Source organism: Vombatus ursinus, unplaced genomic scaffold (genome assembly GCF_900497805.2).
Source record: "Vombatus ursinus unplaced genomic scaffold, bare-nosed wombat genome assembly UNPS02009205.1, whole genome shotgun sequence".
NCBI classification, from domain to species: domain Eukaryota; kingdom Metazoa; phylum Chordata; class Mammalia; order Diprotodontia; family Vombatidae; genus Vombatus; species Vombatus ursinus.
In genome coordinates this window covers 253,256-280,179 of record NW_020948983.1, presented here as the reverse complement: position 1 = coordinate 280,179, position 26,924 = coordinate 253,256, and the positions used below count along the sequence as shown (strand labels likewise).

General features: G+C 41.8%; 1 protein-coding gene across 4 annotated transcripts in view; it reads left to right on the top strand.

The window, feature by feature from the left end:
- Positions 1–26,924, top strand: part of GRK5 (G protein-coupled receptor kinase 5) — a 322,114-nt gene that overhangs the window by 272,200 nt on the left and 22,990 nt on the right. For all 4 annotated transcript variants that reach the window (XR_003568226.1, XM_027851587.1, XM_027851586.1 and 1 more), the window contains exons 7-12: positions 3,542–3,605; positions 5,176–5,316; positions 8,662–8,852; positions 11,580–11,617; positions 14,820–14,909; positions 17,204–17,412. Coding sequence is in view for 3 of the 4 variants with exons in the window: in XM_027851587.1 (XP_027707388.1) it covers positions 3,542–3,605; positions 5,176–5,316; positions 8,662–8,852; positions 11,580–11,617; positions 14,820–14,909; positions 17,204–17,412 (733 nt within the window). In the remaining variant the exon portion in view is untranslated. The remainder of the gene's footprint in view (positions 1–3,541; positions 3,606–5,175; positions 5,317–8,661; positions 8,853–11,579; positions 11,618–14,819; positions 14,910–17,203; positions 17,413–26,924) is intronic.

The window sequence follows — 26,924 nt, the reverse complement described above, 5'->3', positions numbered from 1 at the left end:
GGCTGGATTTGAACTCAGGTCCTCCTGACTCCAGGGCCGGTAGAGCCACCTACCTGCCCCAACCCTTTACCCTCTTAAAAAAATTTTTTTACCCTCTTAAAAATTATTGAGAGTCCCAAAGAGTTTTTATTTATATGAGTTTTATCTATTGATATTTGCCATATTAGAAATTAAAACCAATAAATTTTTAAAATATTATTAATTCATTAAGAAATAAAAGCCTATTACATTTTGACATAAATAAGATATTTTTATGAAAAACAACCATATTTTCCAAAACAAAAATATTCAGTTAGAAGAGTGGCATTGTATTACATATTTCTGCAAATCTCTTTAATGCTTGGCTTAATCAAAGACAGCTGGATTCTCATATCTGCTTCTGCATTCAATCTGTTGTGATATGTTGTTTTGGTTGAAGTATATGAAGAAATTCTGGCCTCAGACAGATATGAAGTTGGAAAAAAGAGGACTATTTTAAAAGGAAAATCATGTCTTAATATTATTATGGACGTAGTTTTGAGCTCACTGACTCCCAGTTTGAGAACCACTAGATGAAATGATCTCTATGCCCCTTCTAGAACTATGATCCATAGTTAAGTCCTTTAAAAAAAAAAAAAGGTTGTTAAATGAATGAACAGTTCCCAAAGAGTTAACAAAGCTTCAGAATTTGATCATTTGCCCCATTTTATTTGTAGGTTCTTGCCCAGTTAATGTTTCTCCATTTCAGTGTTAAAGCGATTCTTCTCCCCCCAAGGTTAACCAAGAAATTCCTCTAAAATTGTATTACACTCCTCCTCTAGCAGCTGGATTCTGTGGTAATGTCGAGTTACTGTTTGTTCTTCTTCTATCATAAACTGTTAGGGCTGGTAGACCTTGATGTGGTTTGGAGGAGAGCTCAGTAGGAAAAGCTTCTAAGGCCTAAGTGTGGAGTGCATGCTGATAGTATGCTCCTAAGGCATGAAACAGGCCCTCTGGCTGATTATTTGCATAAGAAAGATTAAGAGGAGTGTGGATTCTTGCAGAGTAGGCAATTATTTCATACTTATCAGGATTACGCTCTAGTTCTTCAGCAAATAAGTCAACAAAGCACAAGCTCTTACAGATGGCAGGGTCTTTAGACTGTGGAATGTTAGAGCAACCTTAAGAGGTCATCTCATCCCACTCCTTTCTTTTACAGAGGAGGCTACTGCAGCCCAGGGAGATGAAGAACCACAGAATGCATTAGTGCCTGACCCACAACTAGAACCCAAGCCTCCTCCCTCTTTGTCTAGTATTCTTTTTTTTTAATTGAATGAATGGGAGTTTATTATGGCTGGGTTGGAAGTGGCAGTGTCTGAGGTTTAGGGGTTAGAGGTGCTGGGACCCCAAAATCATGACACCCGGGTCCTTCCTGAATGAATTCATTTGTCTAGTATTCTTTCCATTACATGCTCCCTCTGAACATCTGTGACATTACATCTAAGTCAAACTTGATAAATTCTGAACAGACTTGCCAGAAACTAAATTGGATTTTGCAAAGAGGTTCTGTAAGAGGAGGATAGGCTAATGGGCCTGCAGCATGGTTTCTAGGGAAATGAAAACATTAACATGCAGTGTAACTTTTAGCTTACTCAAGGGAGAAATTGACTCCCATAGATCAGTTTTCCATGTAGGTATCATTCAAATGAATATTGTGGGCCTTTCTAGAATTGGTCTAATTTCTTTAATCAGCTCATCATACTATAACTAATTAAGTTAATTGGTAAAAGTCTAACTAGATTTGACTTTGTTATGAAAGTGGCTTCGGTGAGAAGTTCTGCACTTAGCCTTTAAAAAAAGAAAGGCAGGGACAGCATTATTGTAGCCAATAATCTATGTATTGGGGTAGCTAGAAGGCTCAAGGTATATAGTGCTGGGCCTGGAGTCAGGAAGACCTGAGTTCAAATTCAGTCTTAGACACTTACTTGCTGTGTGACACTGGGCAAATCACTTAACCTCTGTTTGCCTTAATCCACTAGAAGAGATAATAGCAAACTACATCAAGAAAACTCATTGACAGTATGGCCCACAGGGTCATGAAGAGTTGGACACAAGTGAATAACGACAATCTCTATATTCTCAAGTCGTCAGACCTGTATTCTTAGAATGTCTGCTTTTACAAATGCCGCCCAGGGCTTTAATACTGAGGGCAGCATATAAAATACTGCGTTCCCCTTCTTCTGACAAGTTGGTCTCAAGTGTAATTGAGGTCAACAACTCACATTTCTGTAGCTTTAAAGGGTTTCCCAAGAGCTTTCCTTACAACAACCTGGTGAAGAAGGCAGTGTTAAGTCCATTTTACAGATGAGGGAATGGAAATTCAAAGATGTTAAGTGAATTTCCCTGTGTTACCTAGTGGCAGAGCCAGGATTCAAACCCAGGTCTCTAGATTCCACCTCCAGTACTATTTTCCTCTGTCCCAGTGATTTCAGACATGCAGTCCATGGACCACGTGTGGCCCACAATATACCTGAGTGCAACCTGAATCATATTAAAATTTAATTGGGAAATATTTAACAAAATCAATAAAAATACAATAAAACAAATAATATTATCTATGATAGATGATGTGATAGATGGAACCATAGTTTTCTAAGTCAATATGTAACCCACAGGAATCTTGGGTACAGGTAGGCCTCCGTTTCTGTTTCCGTTTGACACTATTGCTCTGCATCATACTGTCACCGCAGAACATCATTTCTATTTTATTTCCAATCCTACTTTGCACTTCATTTCTTTTTTTTCTTTTCTCCCTCCCTATGACACTACCATCATTATCACCACTCCTAGCATCATCCTATAGCTCACATTTATATTATGCTTTGAGGTTACGAAAGATTAATGCACATTATCTCATTTGGTCCCCACAACAAGCCTGTGAGGTATAGGTATTTTTAAGCCCATTTTATAGATGAGGGAAATGATGCTCTGAGAGATTAAGCAGCCTGCCCAAGGTTAGCCAGCTAATAAGTGGCTGAGGTTTTATCCTTTGCATTTGAGCGAGGACACAATATAAAAAATGTTTTTAAATCAGCTTCTGGATTCAGTTTTTAAACTTCTTCAATTTTTCCCTTCTATGTTTGTGACTTGCCTTCGACACAAGGAGAAAAACTAAGTGTCTCTTTGGTTAGAATGGAAGACCCAGCCCCTAACAGACATTCTTGGCCTTTGTCCGAAACCATCCAAAGGAGTGATTCCCTAGTGCCCTATGAAACATTGGTTCTCATTTTGTTAATTATCAGTCCAGAAGTCCATGTAACCCTAGGGGCTCAGAGATAGAGAGACCTAAGCAATCATCTAGGCTAGACTCTCACATTTACAGAAAAATAAACTAAAGGCCACAGATGTAAAGTAATTTTGCCGAAAGCCACACAACTTGTTTATGGCAGAGCTGACACTAGTTAGTAATGCCTCATCATCAACAAAGGTTACAATCTATAGATTCATCTTTTTTATTTCAAATACAGGAGGAAAAAATATCTTAATGCCATAAGGCCAATATTGACTTCTTGGTTTCTTCCAGACAACCAGTGACCAAAAACACTTTCAGGCAATATCGAGTGCTAGGCAAAGGAGGCTTCGGGGAGGTGAGTGATTTCTAAAACTTGGTATGAAGAATGTTTGTAACTTAAAGTACTTATAATCTTGGCAGAATTTCCTGCTTCCCTAGGGTTGTGCCTGAAGTAGGCTTCTCAACCGGGGTTCCCCAGATATTCTTATTCTAGGGCATACTTGTCAATTTCCACATCAGCTGTGACTCACCTTGGGGTCAGGGCTTGGTATGGGAGTATTGCTAAGGGAGAGAGTGGGAGGGAAGCAGAGGATTTTGGAAACCCTAGATAGAATTAGGTCAATGATGAGGGTGAAGGGAAAGAAAGCTGGCTTTTTCAGAAAGCCACAAGTTTGTGTTCCCTTAGACAAATCAGTGGAGTTAGGTGTCATATTGGGTGGAGTGCTGGGTCTGGAGTCAGGAAGATTCATCTTCCTGAGTTCCAATCAGATGCTTACTAGCTATGTGACCCTGAAGAAATCACTTAACCCTGTTTGCCTCAGTTTCCTCATCTGTAAAACAAGCTGGAGAAGGAAATGGCAAACCATTCCAGTATCTGCCAAGAAAACCCCAAATGGTCTCACGAAGAGTCACACCCACCTGAAACAACTAAAAAGATAGATCAGATCACCAGAGGAGTTTCCAATTTGAGCAGGTGAAAGAGGGGAGCATTAATTTGAGAAAGCAAGGAAGGGAACAAAAAGAAGAATGCAGGTCATGTAGTCAGGCAGAGTCAGTATTACAAGTGGGCAAAGCAGGTAATTAGCTGCTGACATAGTGGAAGGAACCCTCCCTCAATATCTTTTCTACAAATTGACTAGTACCTGAAATTCCACACTTAGAATTTTAGTCCTTTGGCTTATAGGCTTTGATCCTTCTTTATAGTTCTCTGGGCATATAGACAACATTTGGAGATTTTCTCAGTCATTTATGCTGTAGCTAATCAAATTCTTTCCAGACAATAGGTTTGACTGGGGGGTGGGAGTGGGGATGGGGAGAGAAAAGGATCTGAGGTACCAACAGCAGTTGAAGGAATGGTGAAGAAAGATGTAAAGGGCACCACCCAAGTGGGAAATGGTAGACCAGGTAGGCTAGAAGCACCAAAGATAAATGTCTATCTCACCAATTGGCAGCTAGCTGGCCAAGTGGGTCTTAGCCATAGTCTGTGCAATATGCTTGCTTATTGAATTGGTAACAACCTGGGGTATCCCAAAACACTAGGTAGCAAGCCTTGAATCTAAACCACTTGGAAAACTCTCTCAAATCAAACATGAGCCCTACTTTGTATGATTGGTCTGCTGGGGGTTAAGTTTTAATTGTCAAAGAGTGAAAAGAGCATTAAATGTGCAGCTGGAGGACCTAGATTTAAATCCTGCCTCTCCTTCTTACTATCTTGGGCAAGTCACTTCTCTCTGGGTGTCAGTTTCCTCCTCTGTCAAATGGTGGGACTGGACAAGATGATTTTCAGCATTCTGTCCAAGTCTAATAATCTTGGATCACACCATGCTCAGCCGTGGCTCATTGACACAGTCTCTGCTCATCTAAGTCAAGGGCCCTTTCTGCAAAGCCCCTAGTCTGATTAATTGTCTCTTCTCTTTTGCTACTAGGTCTGTGCTTGTCAGGTGCGGGCTACTGGGAAAATGTACGCCTGTAAGCGGCTGGAGAAGAAGAGGATAAAGAAGAGGAAAGGAGAGTCCATGGCGCTCAATGAGAAGCAGATTTTAGAAAAAGTCAACAGTCAGTTTGTGGTGAGTGTTGAATACAGTCCAGGCTGGGCAGAGATGACTGACAGTAACTCTGACTCAAACAAACAATAAATAAAGCACACTAAATGTAGTAGAAGGTTATGCCCCCTCTCTACCCATAGAACATAAAACACAGACTTATTCTGCCTCCCTAGAATCATGTTATGGTTCCAAAAGGTACCTTACATATCAGCAAATACAAATCCCCTATTTTATAGGTGAGGAAACAGCAGCCCAGATAGGGCAAGTCACCTGCCTAAGATCATAGAGCTAGCAGATGGCAGGCTTGGGACTGGACGCCCAATCCATTCTGCTTCCCATTAGATCATGTTTACCCTTCTGGTAAGCTCTGGGAGGGCAGGAACACTATCTTCCCTTTCCTTTCAATCAGTCAATCAGTCAGGCAATCAACAAATATTCATTAATCATCCTCTATGTGCCAGGCACCAAAAACAATGAATGAAACAATTCCAATTCCCAAGAAGAACTTTGAAACTTTTAGTGTAGTGCCCTTTGCGTATCATGCTCTTGATAAATATTCTTGATTGAAGTATCTCAAAGTTTACCCAACAAGCAAACTCTTGTCCTCATTCCCCAGGACTTTACTGAAATACTGCTTTCTATAGAACCTAACTTGGTGTATTAAATTTTCACTTAGGACCTTAGGGTAAAAGACACTTTTCTCATTGTTGCTAAAAATTAGTTGTATTTTTACTGTATGTTTAAAGTATTGTCTTGTTATGAATATAGGTAGTAGAAAGGAGACTTTCTTAGGGATGTGTCCAGAGAGGGCAGGATAATTTAGCTGAGCCTTCTTCTGGGTGGAGCTTATCACCTGAAGATGTAAATGGACACTTGCTATATGCCAGACCAGATAGTGAGGAGAGAACCAAAAACTTCTCTAAGCACGTAGGGACAGTCCAATGGTGCTAGAAAGCCCTGTGTTCCTACTTCTCTGCCAGGAAGTCCTTTGGGAGGACAAGAACAGAGGAAGTGGGGCATAAAAACAAGCTCTCCTCATAATTGTGTGTGTATGTTTGTGTGTGTGTGTGTGATACTTCCTTCTCTCCCCAAAAGAATAAAAACTTTTTGAGGGCAGGAAATGTTTCATTTTTGCCTTTGTATTCCCAGAATCTAATATAGTGCCCTGCAAATAACAGGAACTTAATAGATGCTTTCTGATTGATTGATGGATACAAATTGGTGACAAACAAAGGAACTGGAATCTGTTAGAGTCATGAACTTTTCACCTCCAAAGGGGTGATTGAGGGTTCAACTGTATGGGCTATTCTTTCTCTTCCTGGGGTATTTCCTGACCTCATCCAAACTGGTTAGTTATTAAAGTCTCCCAGAGACCTCATTTTAAGGTGTCCCATGACACGGACCTAGGAACTAGCATTCTGGCCAGGATCCACTCTATAGTCAGAGAGGATGACTTTGTCATCTATTATTTCCCAGTTGTTTTCTGACGGAGTTAATCCTCTGAATCAGACTTGAAGGGGAGGTGGCTTCAAACTCTGTAAAGGCCAGCACAACTTATATGGCATTTGAAAGACAACATAGAAATCAGGACTCTTGAGGAGTAATTCAACAAGCATTTCATTCAGTAAGCACTTATTGGACACCTACCGCATGCCAGGCACTGTGTTTGGTGTTGGTGCAAAGAAAAAAGTAAAAATGTCTTTGACCTCAATGAACTTCCATTCTATGAGATGGAGGGAGTGTTGATAACAGGCACATCAATAAATCAATGCAAAATATACACAAAGTACACTGTAATTTCAAAGAAGATCTGGAAAGGCATTGCGTAGAAGGTGATACTTGAGCTGAACCTTGAAAGCAGTCAGGAATTCTGCAGAGGTAAGGAGAGATTGCATTTCAGACGTGGAGAACATCGTGCGCCAAGCCACTGAGTTATGGTGAACATTAAGGAGGCCTGTCTGGCCAGAATAGGCCCACAGGAATAATCCAGATGATGCCAACAGACTCTTACCCTTTGGAAGATATACTCTTATCATTGCCTATGATGCTCATCACAGTGCTATCTTTCCTAGGGGCATTGCCTTCATAGTGTGGGACTTTATTCTGAATGCCCTGTTAGGGAAGTGGAGAGAGGGGTTTATGTTAGGCAGAAACATGCTTATTCCTGAGAGGTTCATGGCCAAGAGCTTTTAATAGTTCATCCATCTCTTTCCAGTGTTGCTGACACAGAGTTCCACCAGAATTCCAACTAGAAGGAATGGAAATCAGGTCATTCACTGTAGTTTATGGGGCATCCCTTTTTTGAAGATAGGACGGGACACTCATATGCGAAGAAATAGCTGCTAAAATACAGCCAGCCTCAGTGTGTAGAACCCGAGTCCTTCTACCTTCTCACTTCCCTTTAGTGATACATCCCTTTTTCCTCCTGGGCTTCTGCTGTGTGTGCTTCCTGATGTTTATGTTCTAACTTAACATCTTGTGATCAAAGCTTGCTTTGATATTCATTGTAACCAGGTTTCACTGGTGTCAGAGTGTTTAGGGGGAGGAGAAAGGGTAGGGAAAAGGAAGGATCCCACATGGCGTGACCTGCCCTTCAGCCCTAAGCCCAGCTCCAGATGGCCCTGATGACGAAGAAATGGCCGGCCACTAAATAGCCAAACATATTGCTGGCATCCACCCCAGATAACTTAGATAGGGGCCGCACCTCTCTGGCCAGCACACCTAGCATTTGTGCTGACCAAAATGGCCAGGCTCAGCCTGAATTGATCAGTCCTGAACTGCTTATTTAGAACAGCGGTTCTCAAATTTCTCCAGTCTATAGACTGCCTGAGAAGTTCCTAAAGACCCCACCCCACCACCCACTGGCACTTGTTAGAGCAAACATAAATAAGTGAAAATCCTCAGCAGAAGGGAAGGCACAGAAAGAAGCCTGGCACAGCTTTTGAGGAGATGCCAGGGAAACAGTGCCTGGTTTTGATTAACTCTCCTGGGCAAAGGCTTCCTACAGGCCAGAAACAAAAGCATAGATATGGTCCTGTTCTAAGTGCAAATGTGCCAAGGGCCCAGCCTGGAGATCCCCCGGAGTACCCTTGTGGTTTGTATTTGGAGATTCTCTGAATGAGAGGAAGTTAGTCAGTCCAGGAATTCTGCCTCACCTCCATCCTTTCGGAGACTTAGAATTTGACTGTAGCTACTGAGCAACACGGCAGGGGTCAATGGGAGGCCAGTTGGTTTCTAGGGAATATCCTTCAGCTATTGCTGCTGCTTCCCCTTTCCCCCTCAACTTTAAGGTTTTTCCAAAGAAAAAAAGGAAACAGGACCGTCTGTCTTTCTTATGCCACAATGGAGTTACCGATGTATTCCTAGGTCAACTTAGCCTATGCTTATGAAACAAAGGATGCATTGTGCTTAGTTCTGACCATCATGAATGGGGGTGACCTGAAGTTCCACATCTACAACATGGGAAACCCAGGCTTTGAGGAGGAGAGAGCCTTGTTTTATGCGGCAGAGATCCTTTGTGGCTTGGAAGATCTTCACAGAGAAAATACTGTGTACAGGTGAGTAAGGATGTGGACCACCAGATGCTAGTGGGACCTGGAATGCAGTTTAGAGCTGGACGGGCTCTTAGACGTCATCCCATGCAAACTCTTCATTTCGTGGGGGGGGGGGGGGGGTAGAGGGGAAACAACTTAGCCAGGGTCACCTAGAGAATTAGCAACAGACCCTTAGAACCCAGTGCAGTGATCTTTCTACCCACTGCCTCCCTACTGGTGGTCTATAAGACGCAGAATTTGTAGGATGAAGTACTTTCCTCATTCATTCCCCAACCTACCCACTTCCAGTGGGTGATATATTCCTCTCCACCATTTTAACTGTGTGGTCCTGTGAGCCAAGTTAATCCACGACCTTCAGTTAACCCAGAAGTCACTTCTATGTATGTAAGGAGGTTGGTGAAGGCTAACAACAGTAGACCCTGTGTGTAAGAATCCTTCCAAATTCTTGGAAATTTGCTGGAAATTCACAGAAAATTTGACCCCAAATACAAGAATGAGTCCACCCCCTAAGTGGTGTGTGCGCTTGTCTACTAAGGTTTTTTTTTTAATTGTTTTTATGGGGGATGGGGGAGTAGGGAAAAGAATGAAAGCAAAATTCATGAAACAATATTTCTCAAACTGCCTTTAATGAGGATTGACTGTTACTGGCCATGCTCGCCCCACCCCCACCCCCACCCAGTGCCTACCCAAGACTTATTAGTGCTTTTAAGCAATAATAATGACAAGTTGCTGAAACCCTATAAGGTGCCTCCAGGGGAGGCATCACCAAGAGGGTGTCAAATCAAAATCATTTCTGCGATTTCCTTGGCGCAGTCCCTCCCAGACTCTCTGGTTCTCACTCTGGGCCCTCAGCAGCCCTCAGCCCTGTATACTCTCCTGGGTTTGTTTACCAAGGAGGCCGGGCACAATAGTGTACTCGAGTAGAGTTTATCTTGTGGGGTCAAGAAAGTTTTGAAAACAAGCAGGAATGTTCTCAGAGGCACACACTTTCCCCCCCAGCGCCATCTCCACTCTTCTGTTTTTGCTTTGTTTTCACTGAGGTAAAAAGAGAACCAGTCAGAAAATTTTCCCTGAGGGCTGAAAGAAGAAACTCTTGCTCACTTACCTATGCTTTTTCAAACAAACATTCCACAAAACCACAGACTGTTGGAGCTGGAAGGGACCCTCATTCCTACCTAGGGATCTCTCTGGTGAGAGAGAACAATGATACCCACATCTTCCCTCTGGCAGTTGGCTGGGGAGGTGCTTCTGGCATGTGTATGTTAGGACTGGTATCCACCAGCCATCAGAAAATTAGGAAAATGTACTTGTGTCATTCTAACCTTTAAATAATGGTGGTTGGCCCTGTTAAGGTTCTTAGCCCAGCAAGGGGCCATTTTATTTTTCTTAAAGAAATCATGTCATCTTTGAGAACAAACCCTGAACACAGGCACAAAGGGTCACTTTGTGGGCTCCACAAAGAACATTTTAATGTGCTAATGTCCCCCTTTGAGGACAGCAGCTTCAGTTAAACAGTCCATTAGGTTGAGAACATTAGTTTCAATGCAGATAAAATATTAAGATTGTTCTAGGATGCTAACAGGTTCCCAGACTCACCTGTGAAATGATATCAAAATTGTTTACTTTTACAACAAGTGTTATTTATCCCCTGTCAGAGGTGAGAACTTAGGGAGTCAGAGAAGACAATGTGGGTGGTGGTGCCACAGTTTAAGGGGCAGAGCTGGGACCGCTAGAACCCAAGCCTCCTGAACTAAGTTCTGCACATTCACCACCACTTCATATCTCCAATGTACACATTTACCAGCAGATAAAAACCTTTTTATTGGAAACCATATGTTTCTCCTCCCCTACCCCTACTCCACTAACCAGTGAAGTTTCTTTCAATGATCAAGGAAAGATGAGCTTAGAGAAAGGTCATAAAGATGAGAAAGGTCATGACATATATATATATATATGTATATATATGGGAATATACATGACATATATAAAGGGAATTATATATATACATATATACACACATATATATACATACATACATACATACATACACACATATATATATATATGTATGTATAGATATAAAATTCCCTTTATGGCCTTCCTTTCCTTCAGACTAAACCTGGGAACTCTCTACCTTTCTATTTATCTGGGTCCCTACTCTTCAAAAAAATGTTTTTTTTTCATAATGTTATTCATTCTTTCTATACCCATAACTTTCATTTCCCCCACAATCCAAAGTTGATGCTTTATCCCTCTATTCGTTTTCCTTTTCCTGATCTCAGACTGTTTTGAAAACAGGGGTCTTTATCAACCCCAGTAGACACTGTTCCATCTCTATCAGTGTAGACCTGATGCTGAAGTCTTCTCATCATCCAAAGTACCCAGGGTCTTGGACTAGAGCCAGAGACTGGTACTTAACCAGCCTCCTTCCCACCCTGTGCCACTAGCCTGAGGACAGGAAGACGCTTTTGGCAAAGGGGAATGTTTGTTCACTGAATTAATACAAAAAAACCAAGATAAATCTGGGGTGTGGTAGTTACATAGAGAGAGCAGTAGGCCAGAGCCAAGGGAGCAGGAAAGAAAGTGCTTTTGTCTCCACCAAGTCCTGGTTGATCCAAATAGGGTACGACTGGGTTATCATACCTGCGTAGCCAGTCTTGCCCAGGACTCTGACGTGCTTCTGCCCTCCAAAATGCTCTCCCTCAAATGCCTCTTATCTTTCCCTTTCAGGGATCTGAAACCAGAAAATATCCTGTTAGACGATTACGGTAAGTCAGGGAGGGGCTCTGGGAGATTCTTTCCCTCTCTGGTAGTTTTGTGGCCCAAAGAGCTTTAGAGAGAAGGAACTTTCACAGGTTTGACTTACACTGATTGGGAGGCTTTGGTGACCTGTCATCCTAGAATTCTACTAGGTATCTTATACTAGATGAACAACTATCACTGGAAAAAGACCCTCTCCTCTGTTCTCCCTTCCACACATATACACACACAGATTCTTATTTGCAAATAAAAGTTCTACTATTATTTCAATTTCACTGTTGTTGTTGTCCCTTGCAATATGCCAAGGACCTATAATGTTATTGGTACAGGCACCTCTGCTGCCTTTGAGATCACAACTAGTCTGTAACTTATAGTCTCAGATGGTTCCTGAGGCTCAGAGAAGTTGACTTGTCCATAGTCATATAGCTGGTGAGTATCAGAGATAGGTTTGAATTCTTATCTTCCTGACTCCAATTCTATCCACTCTACCATAATGCTCCTTAATATTAATGATGATAATTGACAATTTCAACTCTTTATCTCTGAGGGCCAAATAATGCCTTATATCTGTATTGTACGTTGAGCTTTTAAAAAAATTAATTCAGGAAAAAATTAACAAGCATTTATTTTCTTTTCTTATGACCTCCCACCCTCACCCCCTCAGAAAGGGGGGAAAGAGTCCTTGTAACAAATGTTTATAGTCAAGCAAAACAAATTCTGACACTGACCATGTTTCATTCTGCAAATTGAGTCTGTCTCCTTCCTATCAAGAGGTGGGCACCATATGTCTTCATTGTTCCTTTGGAATCATGGTTGATAATTTTGCCTTGTAATTTTCAAAACTCTTTTAGGTATATTACCTCATTAGATTCTAACAATAGCCCTCTTTGGTGAGTAAGTTAGTTATTCTCCCCATTTGGCAGAGGAAGAAACTGAGGCTCAGAGAGACCTCCATGAGGTCACTCAGTGAATCTGGTTGAAGATAGCCCCAGAACCCATCTCTACTGCCAATGAGCAGGGATAAGCCAAGTTTAACTGTTCCAGTATCAGATCTTAGGCCTAAGTAGGAAGAAGGGCTAAAAGGTAGGAGAAAAGTAGTGAAAAGATCAGCAGTAACTTTAAGATTTCAGCATCAGCAATAAAAAGAGGAAGGACTTTTCCTTGCCTTAGTCAGTGCTTCTTTATTGAGAATTATTCCCATGCTTCCATTACTTCATAACCTAGTTGTCATTTGGTCCATCACTCTCATTTTAAAGGTGGGGAAACTGAGGCTCTAAATGAGTTATGTAATTTTTTCAAGACTACTTAGATAGTAAATGGTAGAGCTAAGACTCAAACTCAGGCCCTCTGTTCCCAAATCTAGGGTTCTTTCTACTATACCATGTTACCTTTTTATTATTTGCCAAGGTCCCAGTGAACTAATATGTTGGAAGAAATCTTAAGTCACGTGGGCTCCTCTTGCAGGTAACACCCACGGGGCATACTGTTCTTGGCCTCTATTAATCCAGATATTGTCTGCCTATCCCTAGCCTGAGAGTGTATTCCCAGACCTGTTAATCCAGCTTTCCAACCTTTATGAGGAGGCCTGAGAAGAGAGCTGAGCATTTTTCTGAAAATTCAGGAAGCTCTTTTCAAGAGAGACTAATCTGGGTTAAACATCACCTTGGTTGAAATTCTCAGAATCAAGCCATGAGGGTGACCCAGTGCTGTGAAGCAGAAACTCGTGTGATGTGGGAAACTCTCCCTGACCATGGCGGTGTCCGTGTCTGTGGGATCAGGTTGTTGCCAGGACACAGCCTGGGCCCCAGTGGGTTTCAAGAGCTAGAAAAAGAGCTTTCTCAGGAGCAAGGTCTTGTCCATGGTTTTTGGTCATTCCTGGGTTATGAGGTCTTCTAATTGGATCTCCCAGACTTTTCCAGTCCAGATGCAAATTTTCCTTTCTTCTCTCTTGTAGAGAAAAAAATAAACAGCCACTCCAAAAAGGGCAGGGGTGGTGGTTGTTACTCAGATCAGTTTATAATTTTTCCCCTTAAGCAAATTGTTATAAAATGTCAGGAAAATTTCACATGCTTCCCATGCAGGAATCTGCCAAACCAAAAATCAGTTCAATACTTTCTCGAATCATAGAATGTTAGAGGGGCCATGCCCCCCAGCTTCATATGTTTGAGGATTGGTCATGCAGAAGAGGATGCAACTTGTTTTGCTTTGACCCAGAGGGCAGACAACTATGGGCTGGTGGATAGAAGTTACAGAGAGACAGATTTTTGTCTAAGTCCAAAAAATTCAACAAACATTTGTTAAATGCATAATATGTACAAGGCACTGTATGAGGTACCTGTTCTAAAGAAAAAAATCTTATGATCAGAGCTATCCCAGGGTGGAATGGGCTGCCTCGGGCCAAGTCGTGACACTGGAAGTCTTCAAGTGTAGGCTAATTAAGCAGTTTGGGAGAGGTTGTAGGAAAGGGTCCTTTTCAGATATAGGTTAGCTTGGAAACATAGTTAGAGATGGAAGGGGTCTTAGAGGTCATGCAGTCCAGCCCCTCGCTTTGACAGATGAGGAAACTGGAAACCAAAGAAACTGTTTTTGAGATGATATAATTTCTGTGAGAGCTAGAAATCAATCCCTGAGATCATCTGTACCCACCCCCTTATTTTTCAGATAAAGAAACTGAGACCCCCTAGAGGGGCTAGGACTTGCCCAAGGTCACACAACTACTGAGTAGGGAACAGGGGACTAGAAATCAAGTTTCCCAAATCTGAGTGCCTTGCATTTTCTACCACATTACACCACCTCTGTCCTCAAATTAGCTTGCCCAGATATTTCCTCAGGCAGCTGGCATCATTCAAACTATATACAAGCCTTTTGGTCTAAAAGACTAATTTTACATTTACACAGTGCTTCAGCATTTCAAAGTACTCTCATATTCATTTCCTCATTAAATCTTCACAACCACCATGCTGTGAGGTTGTTAGGACCTTGTGGTCATCCCCATTTTTAAGATAAGAAGACTAAGGCACAGAGATTTTATGTGACTCATCCAAGAACACACAGTCAGTTGGGGGAGAGCAGCGAATAGGGTTTGGTCTCCTTATTTCCAATCTGACAACTTTCCATTAGACTGCTTTTTTAAAAGGTACCATTGACCACCTCTTCCCTTTAATGATCTGTATTGAATAAAGTCTCTCACACACTTTTCCTTTTCCTTAGGCCACATCAGAATATCTGACTTGGGTCTAGCTGTGAAGATTCCTGAAGGAGACTTGATCCGGGGCAGGGTAGGAACAGTAGGATATATGGGTAAGTAACCTGATCACCTGTTTCTTTTCTTTACCCTATTTCATGGAAAGGCAGTGAGCCCCACCCAGAGGAAGCAGTTGGGTAAGAAGGGAGCATTTGGTCATCAGGGTCCTTGGGGATTTTATATGGGGTTAGAGCCAATCTCCCCCCACCATCTCCTCCCTCTTTGCCCTAGCTTCCTTTCTCCTGAAATTGCTGATGAGTCACCCTGGGCCATTAAATCAGGGAGGTTTTCCTGGAAGCACGTAGTACTGAACACCCTCTCTTGTTAATGCCTTCAGGAGAAGTAGATTTGCCCTATGTGGGCATCCATGCCCAAGCCAGAAGTTCCAAACCAACCCATACCTTTGGAGACACTGGGAGAGAACAGCCTCATAAATTCTAAGCCATTTGGGGACTCAGGTGGCAGGCCCCCAAAACCTCACAGGCCTGAAAGCCCTGCTGTTTAAAAACTACAACAACAACCCTGGCACTATTATGGGTGAGACAGCAGAAGCTGTTATTTGTTGTTGTTTTTAATTTAATACCTAAAATCAGTTATTATTTGGCTTGAGAGGCAAAATCACTGACTCGGCCATATTGTAAACCTTAATAATGAAAAAGGCCACCTTACAAGTACTCAGCAGTACCCCCTGTTGACCACAGTCCACAAACCACTGCCCTAGAAGGTCAAGAGGAAGAGACTGGGTGGGAGTAGCAGGAGAAATGGGGGCTCTGTCTGCTCCCTCTGTGTCTCCCAGAGAGTGCTAACCCCCTAGTACCCACTGGAGGAAAGGTACTTAGCATTCCTCCCAACTCACTGGGTGGTAGAATCGAAGTATTCTTCCCGTTAGACCCCAGAGGGCTTTCATGGGCCCAGCATCTCTGTATCTTCTGACTGTTAAAATTCACAGAGTTTGATGCTGGGGCCAGAAAATCCATATGCTAAGATCTGTGTTAGACTTAGGAATCATATTGGGTGTGTGTCTACATTCCTCCATCTGCACATTGAAGGATGTTCTATGCTGTATGTGTTCTATGTATGTCTATGCACATATGCAAGGGGTTTCTGGAGCCAGCACAAACTGGCTCAAGAGAGCCAGTTGTTAAATTTTCAGAGTTGTGAGCATTTATTCATTGAAGGCTAGCAAATGCTGCAAATCAGGGCTTCATTTATTCTTTTGTTGATTGAATGGACTTTAAAAAGTGTTGGAGAAAATGTGAATAATGAAGATCAAACTTAGAAGTGTCTTGTGCATTTTTTTTCTGGAGAGCTGGTGTTTAAACATTTGCCAACACACCCCTATATATGTATGTGCATGTATCTGTGTTTGTACATCCGTATGCCTGGATTTACATGGATGAGTGTACCTGAATCCATGTGTAGGCATGCCGAATCACATGTATTTATACCTGTGTCTGTGTGGCCACATATCTTTGGTCATTCATATGTGTGCCTGTGTGTTTTTGTGTGTACGCATGCATGTATGGTGTTGATATTGGTATTTTAATTTACATACATGTATATAACATGCCTTTGCCTCTCCTGGGTATATACACATGTATATAGTGGTGCTGGCTGCATTTTAATTTACATGTAAGTATGTAACACATCTATGCCTTGCCTATGAGTATAGTGTCAATGCCTGCATTTATTTGAACAGGTGTGTGTATGCACCTGTGTCTATCTGCATACCTATGTCTCTGTTCACAAGTGTGTGCATGTGTTTCTGTTCCCTTGTGTGTTCGCATATATGTACATATTGCACCTTTGAACATATACATGTTTATAAACACAAATATGTGTCTATTCCTGCACGTACATGCACATGTGCATCTGTGCTCATGTCTGGATATCTGTGCTCCCATGAAAGTGCATCATGTACCAGTTTGTGTTCTTGCATGTTTATACATCTGTGAGTCTCTTTTTGCCTTCATATGCATATGTACACAGCATGACATGCTAGATTTGTATTTTTTGTACCTGTGTGATGAATCTATGAGATGCTCTTTATGAGAAAAAAAATCAAACCATGCCAACTCGAGGGACCAAGCTGAGATCAGGAAAAGGGATAGGGTTATATGCCTTATGAAAAGAAGCCCACCTTTTATTTTAGTCTGGACTGCTCCAGCTGGTATTTTCCTAAGGAATCCTTTAGGATGCACTTATTTGGAAATAGTACTATCCCCCATCCTGAGCCCCTGGTTGATGGACACGAGAGGACTCTGGCCTCACTTTGGCAGACATACTCTCTTATGCTTGCGGTCATCAAGTGTTCCTTTCCAATCCTTTCTCTGTCTTGCTCTTGTTTCAGCTCCAGAGGTCTTGAACAACCAGAGGTATGGTCTGAGTCCAGACTACTGGGGCCTGGGCTGCCTCATTTTTGAGATGATTGCTGGACAGTCGCCCTTCCGAGGGAGGAAAGAGAAAGTGAAGCGTGAAGAGGTAGACAGGAGAGTCCTAGAGACGGAAGAAGTGTACTCTCACAAATTTTCTGATGAAGCCAAGTCAATCTGTAAAATGGTAAGAGCCAAAGCCCTCATTCCTTAAATTCTACCTGCCAGGTACACTGAAATTAAGGGTAAGGCAGAGAAGATCCAGACTGGGCCCATTCCCATGATCCCTCAAACAATAACAAACACTGAAAACTATGCTATATCGGGCACTGTTGGAGACATACAGAAAAGTAAAAGGTATATATATGCTCCCTTATACCTGGATTGGTGGATAAAGTACCGGGCTTGGAGTCAGGAAAACCTGGGTTCCAATCTTGCCTCTGTCCTGAGCAACTCCTTGTATTCCTCAACAAAGTCAGATGGCCTGTGAGCCATGATTTGGCAGAAGGCGTTCCCATGCTGGGTGTTCTCTACTCTGGCAAATTACAGGTCCTTCAAGTATTTTATATGGTCCCTGCTCTTAAGGAACTTACGATCTTCTTGTAGAGACAAAACTAATGTACCTGAAGTAAGAGCAAATGATAGAAGATTAAACCCAATTAAGTGCTAAATTGTGTGAAACATACTTAGCACAGTGCCTGGCACATAGCAGGGACTTGATAAATTTTATATTTATTGAATATTTATTGAATTGAATGGAAAGAGACATTGATGAGGACTGGGGGAGTTATGAAAGTCTTCCTGGAGGAGGGAAAAGCCCTGAAGGAAGGTATGAAGGGAAGCCAAGAAGACATTCTGGGTGAGCAGAAAACCAGAAGGAAGGTACAGAAACAGGAGCAGTCATGATGTGCTCCTGGAACAATTACTGGGCTGTCTGTGAGAACTTTTTACTAATGGGACCCCAAACAATGATAGGACAAGGTACAACATTTAGCACAAAGCATGAGCAATCTGGAATGACTGATAATGGTCTTATCATGCTGTTTGTTCATGAGAGAAGACAGGTTTTGTCAAAAACCTGCTTTTCATGGAATTTTCTTCTACCCAAGTTGTCCCAAAATTAGAATTCGCTAAAGGCAGAGGAGAGCTCTCTTGAGGTCTTTTTCTCTCCCCTCTCATTTTTCCTTCTTCCCTCTCCTTCCCTACCAGAGTCGCTGGTAGGCTGATCTGTGGGTCAGTATCAGGCCAGCAAGCAGTGGTTTCAATTGGTAGTTAAACTACGCTGGGGGCGTGATATTGTTGATAGCTCAGGCAGCCAGTGACAGGAGCCTTGGGAACGCCGGCAAATGGAGGATGCGTCTTTTTCCTCTTTCTCCTCTCGCTGATTCGATACAGAAAAAACGTTCCAGGTAGTAGTACGAGGATTCATCCTCTAAAAATACCAGAGCGAGAGCAGATACCATAGAATCCTCCATGCCACTTTTAAAGATGGAGGCAGGAGGTCCCAGTTTAGACTACAGTATCCCCCAGCTGAGCAAAGTGTCCCCAGATGCCCCCAGTTAGTTAAAGACCTGGGATAGTGGAGAAATTAACCTGACTAAAAAGCAAGGTTCACATTAATGAACAGTAAGATAAGGTTGCACCAGGAGAATGGGGTCAAACCCATGAGAAGCCTCGAAGGCCAAGCTGAGAAGCTGTGATTTCATGGAGAAGGAAGGAGAGAACCACCTAATGTTTTGAAGTTGGGAGAACACAATGAGAACGTGGAAACCTGCTATACTATACGGAAGGGACAGGTTGCTTTTTCCATAGGCCCCTGGGGGGCGTGATTTCAGAAATAGGACCTGCCTTCCTGCCCTGGTCAGTTAGTGGCTTCAGACAGCTTAGCGTTTCCTTCCCACGCCTGGCTGTCCGGCTCCCTGGGATTTTCACATTGCTGCCCTGCTCTGGGCCTTCCTCTTTCTAGTGACAGGAACAGCTGTGCTGGCAGCTGGCCACAGCAGGCAGCTCCCTAACTCGGGCCACATGGAGGCAGGAAGGGCCGGAGCCCCAAGCCCTGTTTGTGTTGCCTTGGGAGACTTCCTTTCCCTCCAAACTGCCTGCACCTGGAGATGAATGACGCTTAAAAAGCTGAAATCTTTTGGTGGGGCCTCTGGCCTTTTTTTTTTTTTCATTCTTTTTATTTTAATTTTCCCAAATTCTGAGAGAACTTAAGAGGAGAATTCTGAATTTTCTTCATCGACTCACAAAATGTCTAAGCTGGAGCAGAGACCCTCTCCCCACCCACCCCCTGCCCCATTTTATGGATGAGGACACTGAGTGAGGCCCAGTGAAATGAAGGGACTAACACAAGGTCCTACTCCTAGCACTTGGCATTGCTCACCTCATCCAGACCATGCTGGGGGTTGAAGGCTTATAAAGAAACACCCTACTGGGTTTTATTTTTTTTAAGTATTAGGCTTTTGTTTAATGGAATTATTAATCTCAAGATGGAAAAGAACTTCACAGGTTATCTCACACAGAAATGCCCTTGACAGCCTCCCTAATAAATGGCCAGCCAGCCCCTGCATCAATATTTTCTTTTACAGGCCTGGGTTGTCAAGTCATAGACTATAGGAGGAAATAGTTGAAAACTAGACTTTGGCTGCATTTTATAAATAAAAATTAACTATAGATAAATACATTATTAAAAATGTATATGTTTGTTTATAGCTATTACAACAACCAGCTATGATAATAATAGCTGACATTAAAATGGCAATTTATAAAGCACTTTCCCTATTTCATCTCATTTTAGCCTCACAAAAATTTTTTGTTAAGGTATATAGTGCAATTATTATTATCCCTATTTTACAGAAGAGAAAACTAAGTCAAAGAGAGGTTAAATGACTTGGTTGGGGTCCTACATGTTGTTGTTCAGTCATTTCAGTCATGTTCAACTCTTTATGACCCAATTCGAGGTTTTCTTGGCAAAGACATTTAGAGTGGTTTGCCTTTTCCTTCTCCAGCGCATTTTACAGGTGAGGAAACTGAGGCAGAGTTAAGTAACTTGTCCAGGGTCACACAGCTAATAAATGTCTGAGGTCAGATTTGGACTCAGGTCTTCCTGACTCCAGACCCAGTGCTTTATCAACACTGTGCCACCTAACTACAGATAGATAGATTAGGTAGATAGGTAGGTAGATAGACAGACAGATAGATAAAAAAACTACTTTCTAGAGAGCTCTGCACATTTAAAGTGACTTATGCAAGCTGCTGCTGCTTATGATGGTGATGATAATGGTGATGATGATGATGTTGAAATAACTGTGGTGTGATAGAGAGAGAGCTATCCCCAAAGTCAGGAAAACTTGGGGTCAAGCCCTACCTTGGACATTTATTGGTTGTGTGACCCTGGATAAGTCACTTAACTTCTAGGAGATTCTCTAAGATTTTAAGTTGCAGAGAAGATATTGACCTACACTGGTAAAGAAAGTTTCAATTCTCAATATCAGTGAAATCAGAGGTCCTGTCCTTATCCCTATTATTGTTATTTATTATTGTTATAATTATTATTATTATTATTATTATTGTCATCTCAGTCTATTCCACCCCAGGACAACTCTCATTCTTAAAAAGTTTTCCCTTATATTGCCCAGCAGTATGCCTTGAGAACTCATTAAGAGACTCTTGGGGTATTTGGTTATCCCCATATGAAGTCCTGTAAGCAAGGTAGTGTGACTAGTGTGTTCATACTATAATGCCTCACAGAAGAGCGGGAAGAAAAAAGGTATAGCTCAGAGTTACTGTACCCCAACCAATCATGCAGTCATTGGTCACAGTTGGGAAATCAGGATAGTGGGTCAAGCTAAGTGGTCAGGAAGAAGCCATGCCAAGGGAATGGCTTACAACTGATGCGTATCGGCAAGAGAACATGAGAGCATCACTCTTCCCTCTCCCCACCAATCCAAGCCCCCTAGCCCCACTGTGTGCCAGATCCTTCCCTTCATCCCTGTCCCATCCAAGTAGCCATGCAGCTTTTACAATTCCTTCTCTCCTGCCACCTGCAGCCTCCCACACCCCTACAACACTTCCTTTCCTGGTGGGATGTCTAGGAGGGGCCCCAGAATTAAGTTCACATTACTGATGGCTGGTATTGCAACTTGACTTACTAAAACTCCCTAGTTTTCTTGGCTTCTTTCCTGTTTGTGACAACTTATCCTGGACTCAACCTCTTACCTATTCCTAACCATAGATAACCGTGTATTTCTTGCTCTTTTGCCTGAACTGCATGAAACCTTGAACCTGTCTCCGACCTACAAGGCCAACATCCTCATTAAACCTTGGCTCAACTCCTTTATCATCCTGATCACTACCTAGCCTAGACAGTCCTGGTCCTTTACATTACCATTCATACTTTTCTGTATCTGTCCCCCTTGATGTGACACTGTAACATTTAGCATGAAACCATCAGCAGGGAGCAGCAATGGCAGCCATGGCTGAGAAACTTCTAATGTTCCAGTTTTTAAAATTATTTACTGAACTTGTGCATGCCTGTCCACTTTGTAGACTCTCTGTAGTAGGCTTTTTGTCCCAGTTTAGCCTCTTTCATCCTACTGACCAACAGACCTTTGGGCCACTCTCTCTTAGTATGTCTGTTCAATGGAGGCATCTTCAATTCAAAGTTAGCCTAGGGGAAACTTAATCAGATAAAGCTGATGGATACAGGGAAAGCTGAGGAAAGAAATATAATCAAAGTCAAATTTTAAAATCTTCATTGCTTGGATTATTTTCGTTGCTGTTTCCTTCCATTCACAGTTTGTAATACTCTAGCATCTACAACACAAAATTGGGGCTAAGTAAATATTTATTAAATGAATAGACAAGTGAATGATAAGAACTGACCTATTAGAGGTATGTGTTGCTGTAAAGATGCCAACATCCCTCAGAAGCAGCGAACAAGTAAAAGATTTGAGGAAGAGAGTTTTGTTGATGGCTCTGCTTTCTAGCATACTCTTCATTCACTTTCTTGAGACCTCAGCCTTAATCACAGATGTCATCATGAAAGATCTTGATTGTCAGGATCCCTTTCTTCATATTCAAGGAATGTAGAATTTGCACATAATTGTGAAATTTAAATACAGTTTCATTCATTCACAAGTAGTTTAAACAAATGATTGGAGGTGACAACAGAAATATAAGCCTACTACTAATGGGGCTCATTCTCCAAACCTAGTCAGCTTTCCAGAGCGAGGCTCCTTTTCCTCTTCCTCTCTACCCTTCTCAGGGTTCTAAAGGTAAGAAGACTGTGTTATGTAGCCCAGTTGCTGGATGTCTAGTGTCTGTTCTGACTTTTTTGAAATTCACTAGGTCAAACCTGGCGTGTTCCATCTCTGAATCTCATCCATCTCAGATCAGGAAAAAATTGAGCACAAAGGAAGAGAAGAAACGGAGACAACATCATGCATTAGTGACCACTTAGGGGCTGCCTGGGGAGAGCAGGTAGCAGGCAGCAAGCCACTGACCTTTCTGCTTCTGCTGCTACTGCTGCCTCTCCTCCCACCTGGAGGCTTACAGTAGTTTTTGCTTCACTCACTACCATGGAAGAAAGCAATGCTTTTTCTGATTTTGCCTTTGGTATGCACACCCAGTTCTAGCTCAACAATTAATTAGAAAGTTTTTTGTTGCCTCATAGTAAGCTAATAGGAAACAGGATATCAGTGCATGCTTTGAATTGAGGAGGGAAAAAGACCCCTCCATCACAAATTTCAGGAAGATCCCCAAACCTCCGTGTATATTGGCAGTTATTTGTACATGCTCTAGGAACTGAACCCTCTCAAAAGTAGGTTATATTTCCCTGATGCAGAAATAATATAAACATATGTGGGTACTCCTAGTCACACATTCTCGATGAAATGTATTTGCTATCATCCTTAAGGAAATATATCCTAAACAGGAAAGGGGGTAGGAGGGGTGATGGGAAAGAAGGGAATAAGCATTTATTAAGCACCAACTATGTGCCAGGCACTGTCAAGTGTTTACAAACATTATCTTATTTGATCTTCACAACAACCCTGGAAAATAGGTGCTATTATGGTCCCCATTTTACAGTTGAGGAAACTAAGGTGAAATGACTGACAAAAGCTAGTAAATGCCTTGAGGTTAGATTTGAATTCAGGTCTTCTTGACTCTGGGACCAGTACTCTATCCACTATGCCATCTAATTGTCTTCAGCCTAAGTTTTAATCCATAATCAGAATAAAGTTTGCGGGTTGGGAAAGAAGACCTTTTGCAAAACCTGGAGAAATTGGATCAATGGGTCCATTCAGTACCCCCTTATATCCCGCTAATTTCAATGACCCCTGGAGAAAACAGTACCTTTTCCCAATCTGAAGTGATTCCTAGAACCATATTTTGGAGAGTAAGAATAGAATGGTGGAAGAATTTTTTTTAAAGCTGTTGACACACTCAGACATACAAGCATACGCACAGACACACTCAGAAGAAGAGAACTTACTCACAGAGGATGAGAGAGACCCAGTGGTTCAGTGGAAAAAATCCTGGCTTAGTCAGGAGTCAGAGGAAATGAAGTCAGATCCTTCCTCTGCCACTAGTGGCACTTTTGTCATCTTGGGCCTCAGTTTCTTCCTCTGTAATATAAGGGAGGCCTCTCAAGGTCCTTTCCATCTCTAAATCTGTGATCGTAATGAGAAAACCAGAGAAAACTTAGATGTTAATCAAACCACATGAATGCAAGCTGTTCTGATTGGCCTTGTAGCCACAGACCTAACCTCCCAGGAAGGGTTGTATGTCAGGCAGGGCTTGAGACTTGGTGCTTTAATTGGGTAAGCTTGCAAGGAAGCATCTGCACAGTGCCCCTTGTCTAGCGTGACAGGGAAAAACCTATCTGACCCTTAGTGGTCTCATCTGTAAAATAGGGACAATAATATTTATAATGCTTCTTTCATTGGTTTGTTATGAGATTATATAAAGTATAAAATAAGATAAAGCATGAAAGGTTCTTTGCAAACCTTAAAGTACCATATAAATACCAACTTATTTTTTTCATCTTCATTATTATTTGTTATATGGTTATCTGTGTGAAGGCAGAAGCCTGAACCAGATGGCTTATTGAAATCTCTTCTAACATCTAATTTCTGCAATTCTGTAAAAAGCCGCTGTCTCGTTTTTGAAGATGAAAATTTATCCAGCGTTGGTTATTTGCATTATTTGTCTAGAATAACCAGAGGCTTAGAAATAATCATAAGAATAGCTAACATTTATATAATGCTTTAAGGTTTGCTAAGAGAAAAGAAAGCTGGGCACTCCCAATCCTTCTTGGTAAGAATTCCACCTGGGCTTTCAGGAGACGGACTCACTAACCCCTTTGTCTCCTCTTAAACACCTTTCTCTAGAGATAGAACTGCACCTGTGCTACAGCTTTCCCATACCATGAGACTGGTCTGTGAGAGCCTCTGATCTACCAATGCTAGTTTGTCCTTTGGGAGGAGAGCAGATAGCAAGAAGTAGTCATTACACTTGAACTGATACTATTTCTTCTGATGGCTACCCCAGATGACAGTCCACCATAGATCCAAATCAGGAAAGGGTTTACTGGGCCCTTTGGTGGGGACTGGGCAGGCAAACTGAGGGCAGGGGATGTTTTTAATGATACCCTAATGCATCTGGCAGCCTTTTCCTCTGAAACCACATGTAAGTGGGATGAGGAGAGAGCTTTCTGGTGGTAGCAGTTACTCTGAAATCCAGAGCAAGTGGAACTACTGAGGGAATCAGGAAACTTGAGACTTATCTAAAAGCTTGTTACCCTACTTACACCTTCAGTTCTACAGTTGATCCAGGGAGGGTAATGATTTCTTTTTCTGACTCTTCATCAGTGAGTGTACTCCACCAATACAGGTCACGACCTTACTATTTCTTCTCATCCTTATCTTTTCATGTCTTCTGGTAAAAGATCTACTCGTTATTTTGGAGGCCTTCTTTTGGTTTCTTTAATATCTTATGGTCATCAATACAATACTTCTGATTTGTGAGATACCTAATACAACATTGCCACCTAATAAGTGTTGTAAGAGAGGGCCAGCAAAATATTATTTGCAATTACTCAGTAGCAACATCCATGCTCAGAGGAAGTTAACCCCATTGTAGGCTTTAATGGACAAAGGGCTGGATTGTGTGGCCCTCCAGGTCTATAAGTCCTGATGAGAAAAGTAGCATACTATATTGAATTGAGTCAAGAAGACCTCCATTCAAGTTATGTCTTTGACTCAGACCTAAAGCATAACTGAGCAAATCACTTAATCCTTCCCATACCCTAGACAACTCCTAAATTTGCAAGTTAGACAAATATTAACTTGCATTCACTAGAGGTAGTTCCCATATTAATGAGTTCCCCACACTGATGAAATCCCTGGGCCCCTCCCCATATTCCTCATAGCTCAGCAATGGAGAGGGAAGGATGGGTAAAATTCAGCATGCATTGATTTTCCCAGTCAGTGGAGCTGATTCCGTCAGAACGCAGGTTTTTAGATCACCCCTTTGCATTAAGTTCCCCTTGAAATCATTATCTAACATGCAATGGATTGATTTTCCCCCTCTGGCCACCTGTAAAAATCAGTTAGAAGTTTTTTATACCCTCAAATGTACAATTAAAAAAATTAAAATATTTTCAATAGCATCTTATGAAAAGAACTCCACAAGTTGTTGTTTTGTGATATTCACAACTACATTGAATTAATCCTGTGAGGGGACAGGAAGGGACCGTAAGAGATCATCTGATACTGGCCTTTTGCCTTCAGGTAAGGCAAGGTGGCATCATCTTCATCTCATAGAGGGAGAGGCTTCAGTGACTCTTCTCCTGTTAGTCTACCTTTAGTGACTCCAATTTATGTTAAACAATAAACATTCATTAAGCCCTTACTATGTGCCAGGCATTGTGCTAAGGAAAACTGGGCAAATCTTGTTTGATGTACCAGCAGATAGAGGGAATCAGCCACCATTGTAAGTTTAGGCTCTGAACCATTAAGCAAGCAAGCTCTCAATAGGGGTATCCATCTCTTCCCTGCCTTCATTCCCGCCCCACCACACCCCACTTTTTGGCTGATTGCCCAAGAATTATAACTTAAATTTCTATAGTTCTATACAACACAGAGAGATGTAGAATCCCTCCTAAACATTTGATAATTAGAAGAAGCTGCCAATTTGCTTAAAGTGCAAGCTAACCTGAGCCCCAGCTGTTATTTAGCCAGGTCCATAATGGTTCAGGGGTGTTGGTTTTAAATGATGACTGATTCTGAAAGTGATGATCTTATGAGAATTTGTAAATTACTTCATCCAAACAAAAGCATCCTTTCCCTCACTGGGTCATAGCCCCTCCATACAGCATTTGTACTTCTCAGTTAGAGCCCAGAACTTCAAAGATGCAAAAAGCAGCATGATACATCTATTTATTTGTGTAATCAAAATCAGCTTTCTTTTTTAAGCAGTTGTACCAATTATTTATTTTAATTATTTATTATAAACTTAAAATAGAACAATAATGATATTAAAGTTGCTCAGAAACAATTTACATTGACGTTAATTTTAATGTAACAGTAGCATAACTTTTCCATCACTCCCTCTGTCTCCATCAGGATTCTTTCTTTGACTATTCGTTCTCATTCACCTTTCCCCAGAGAGTTCTCTAGATTCATAATATCACAG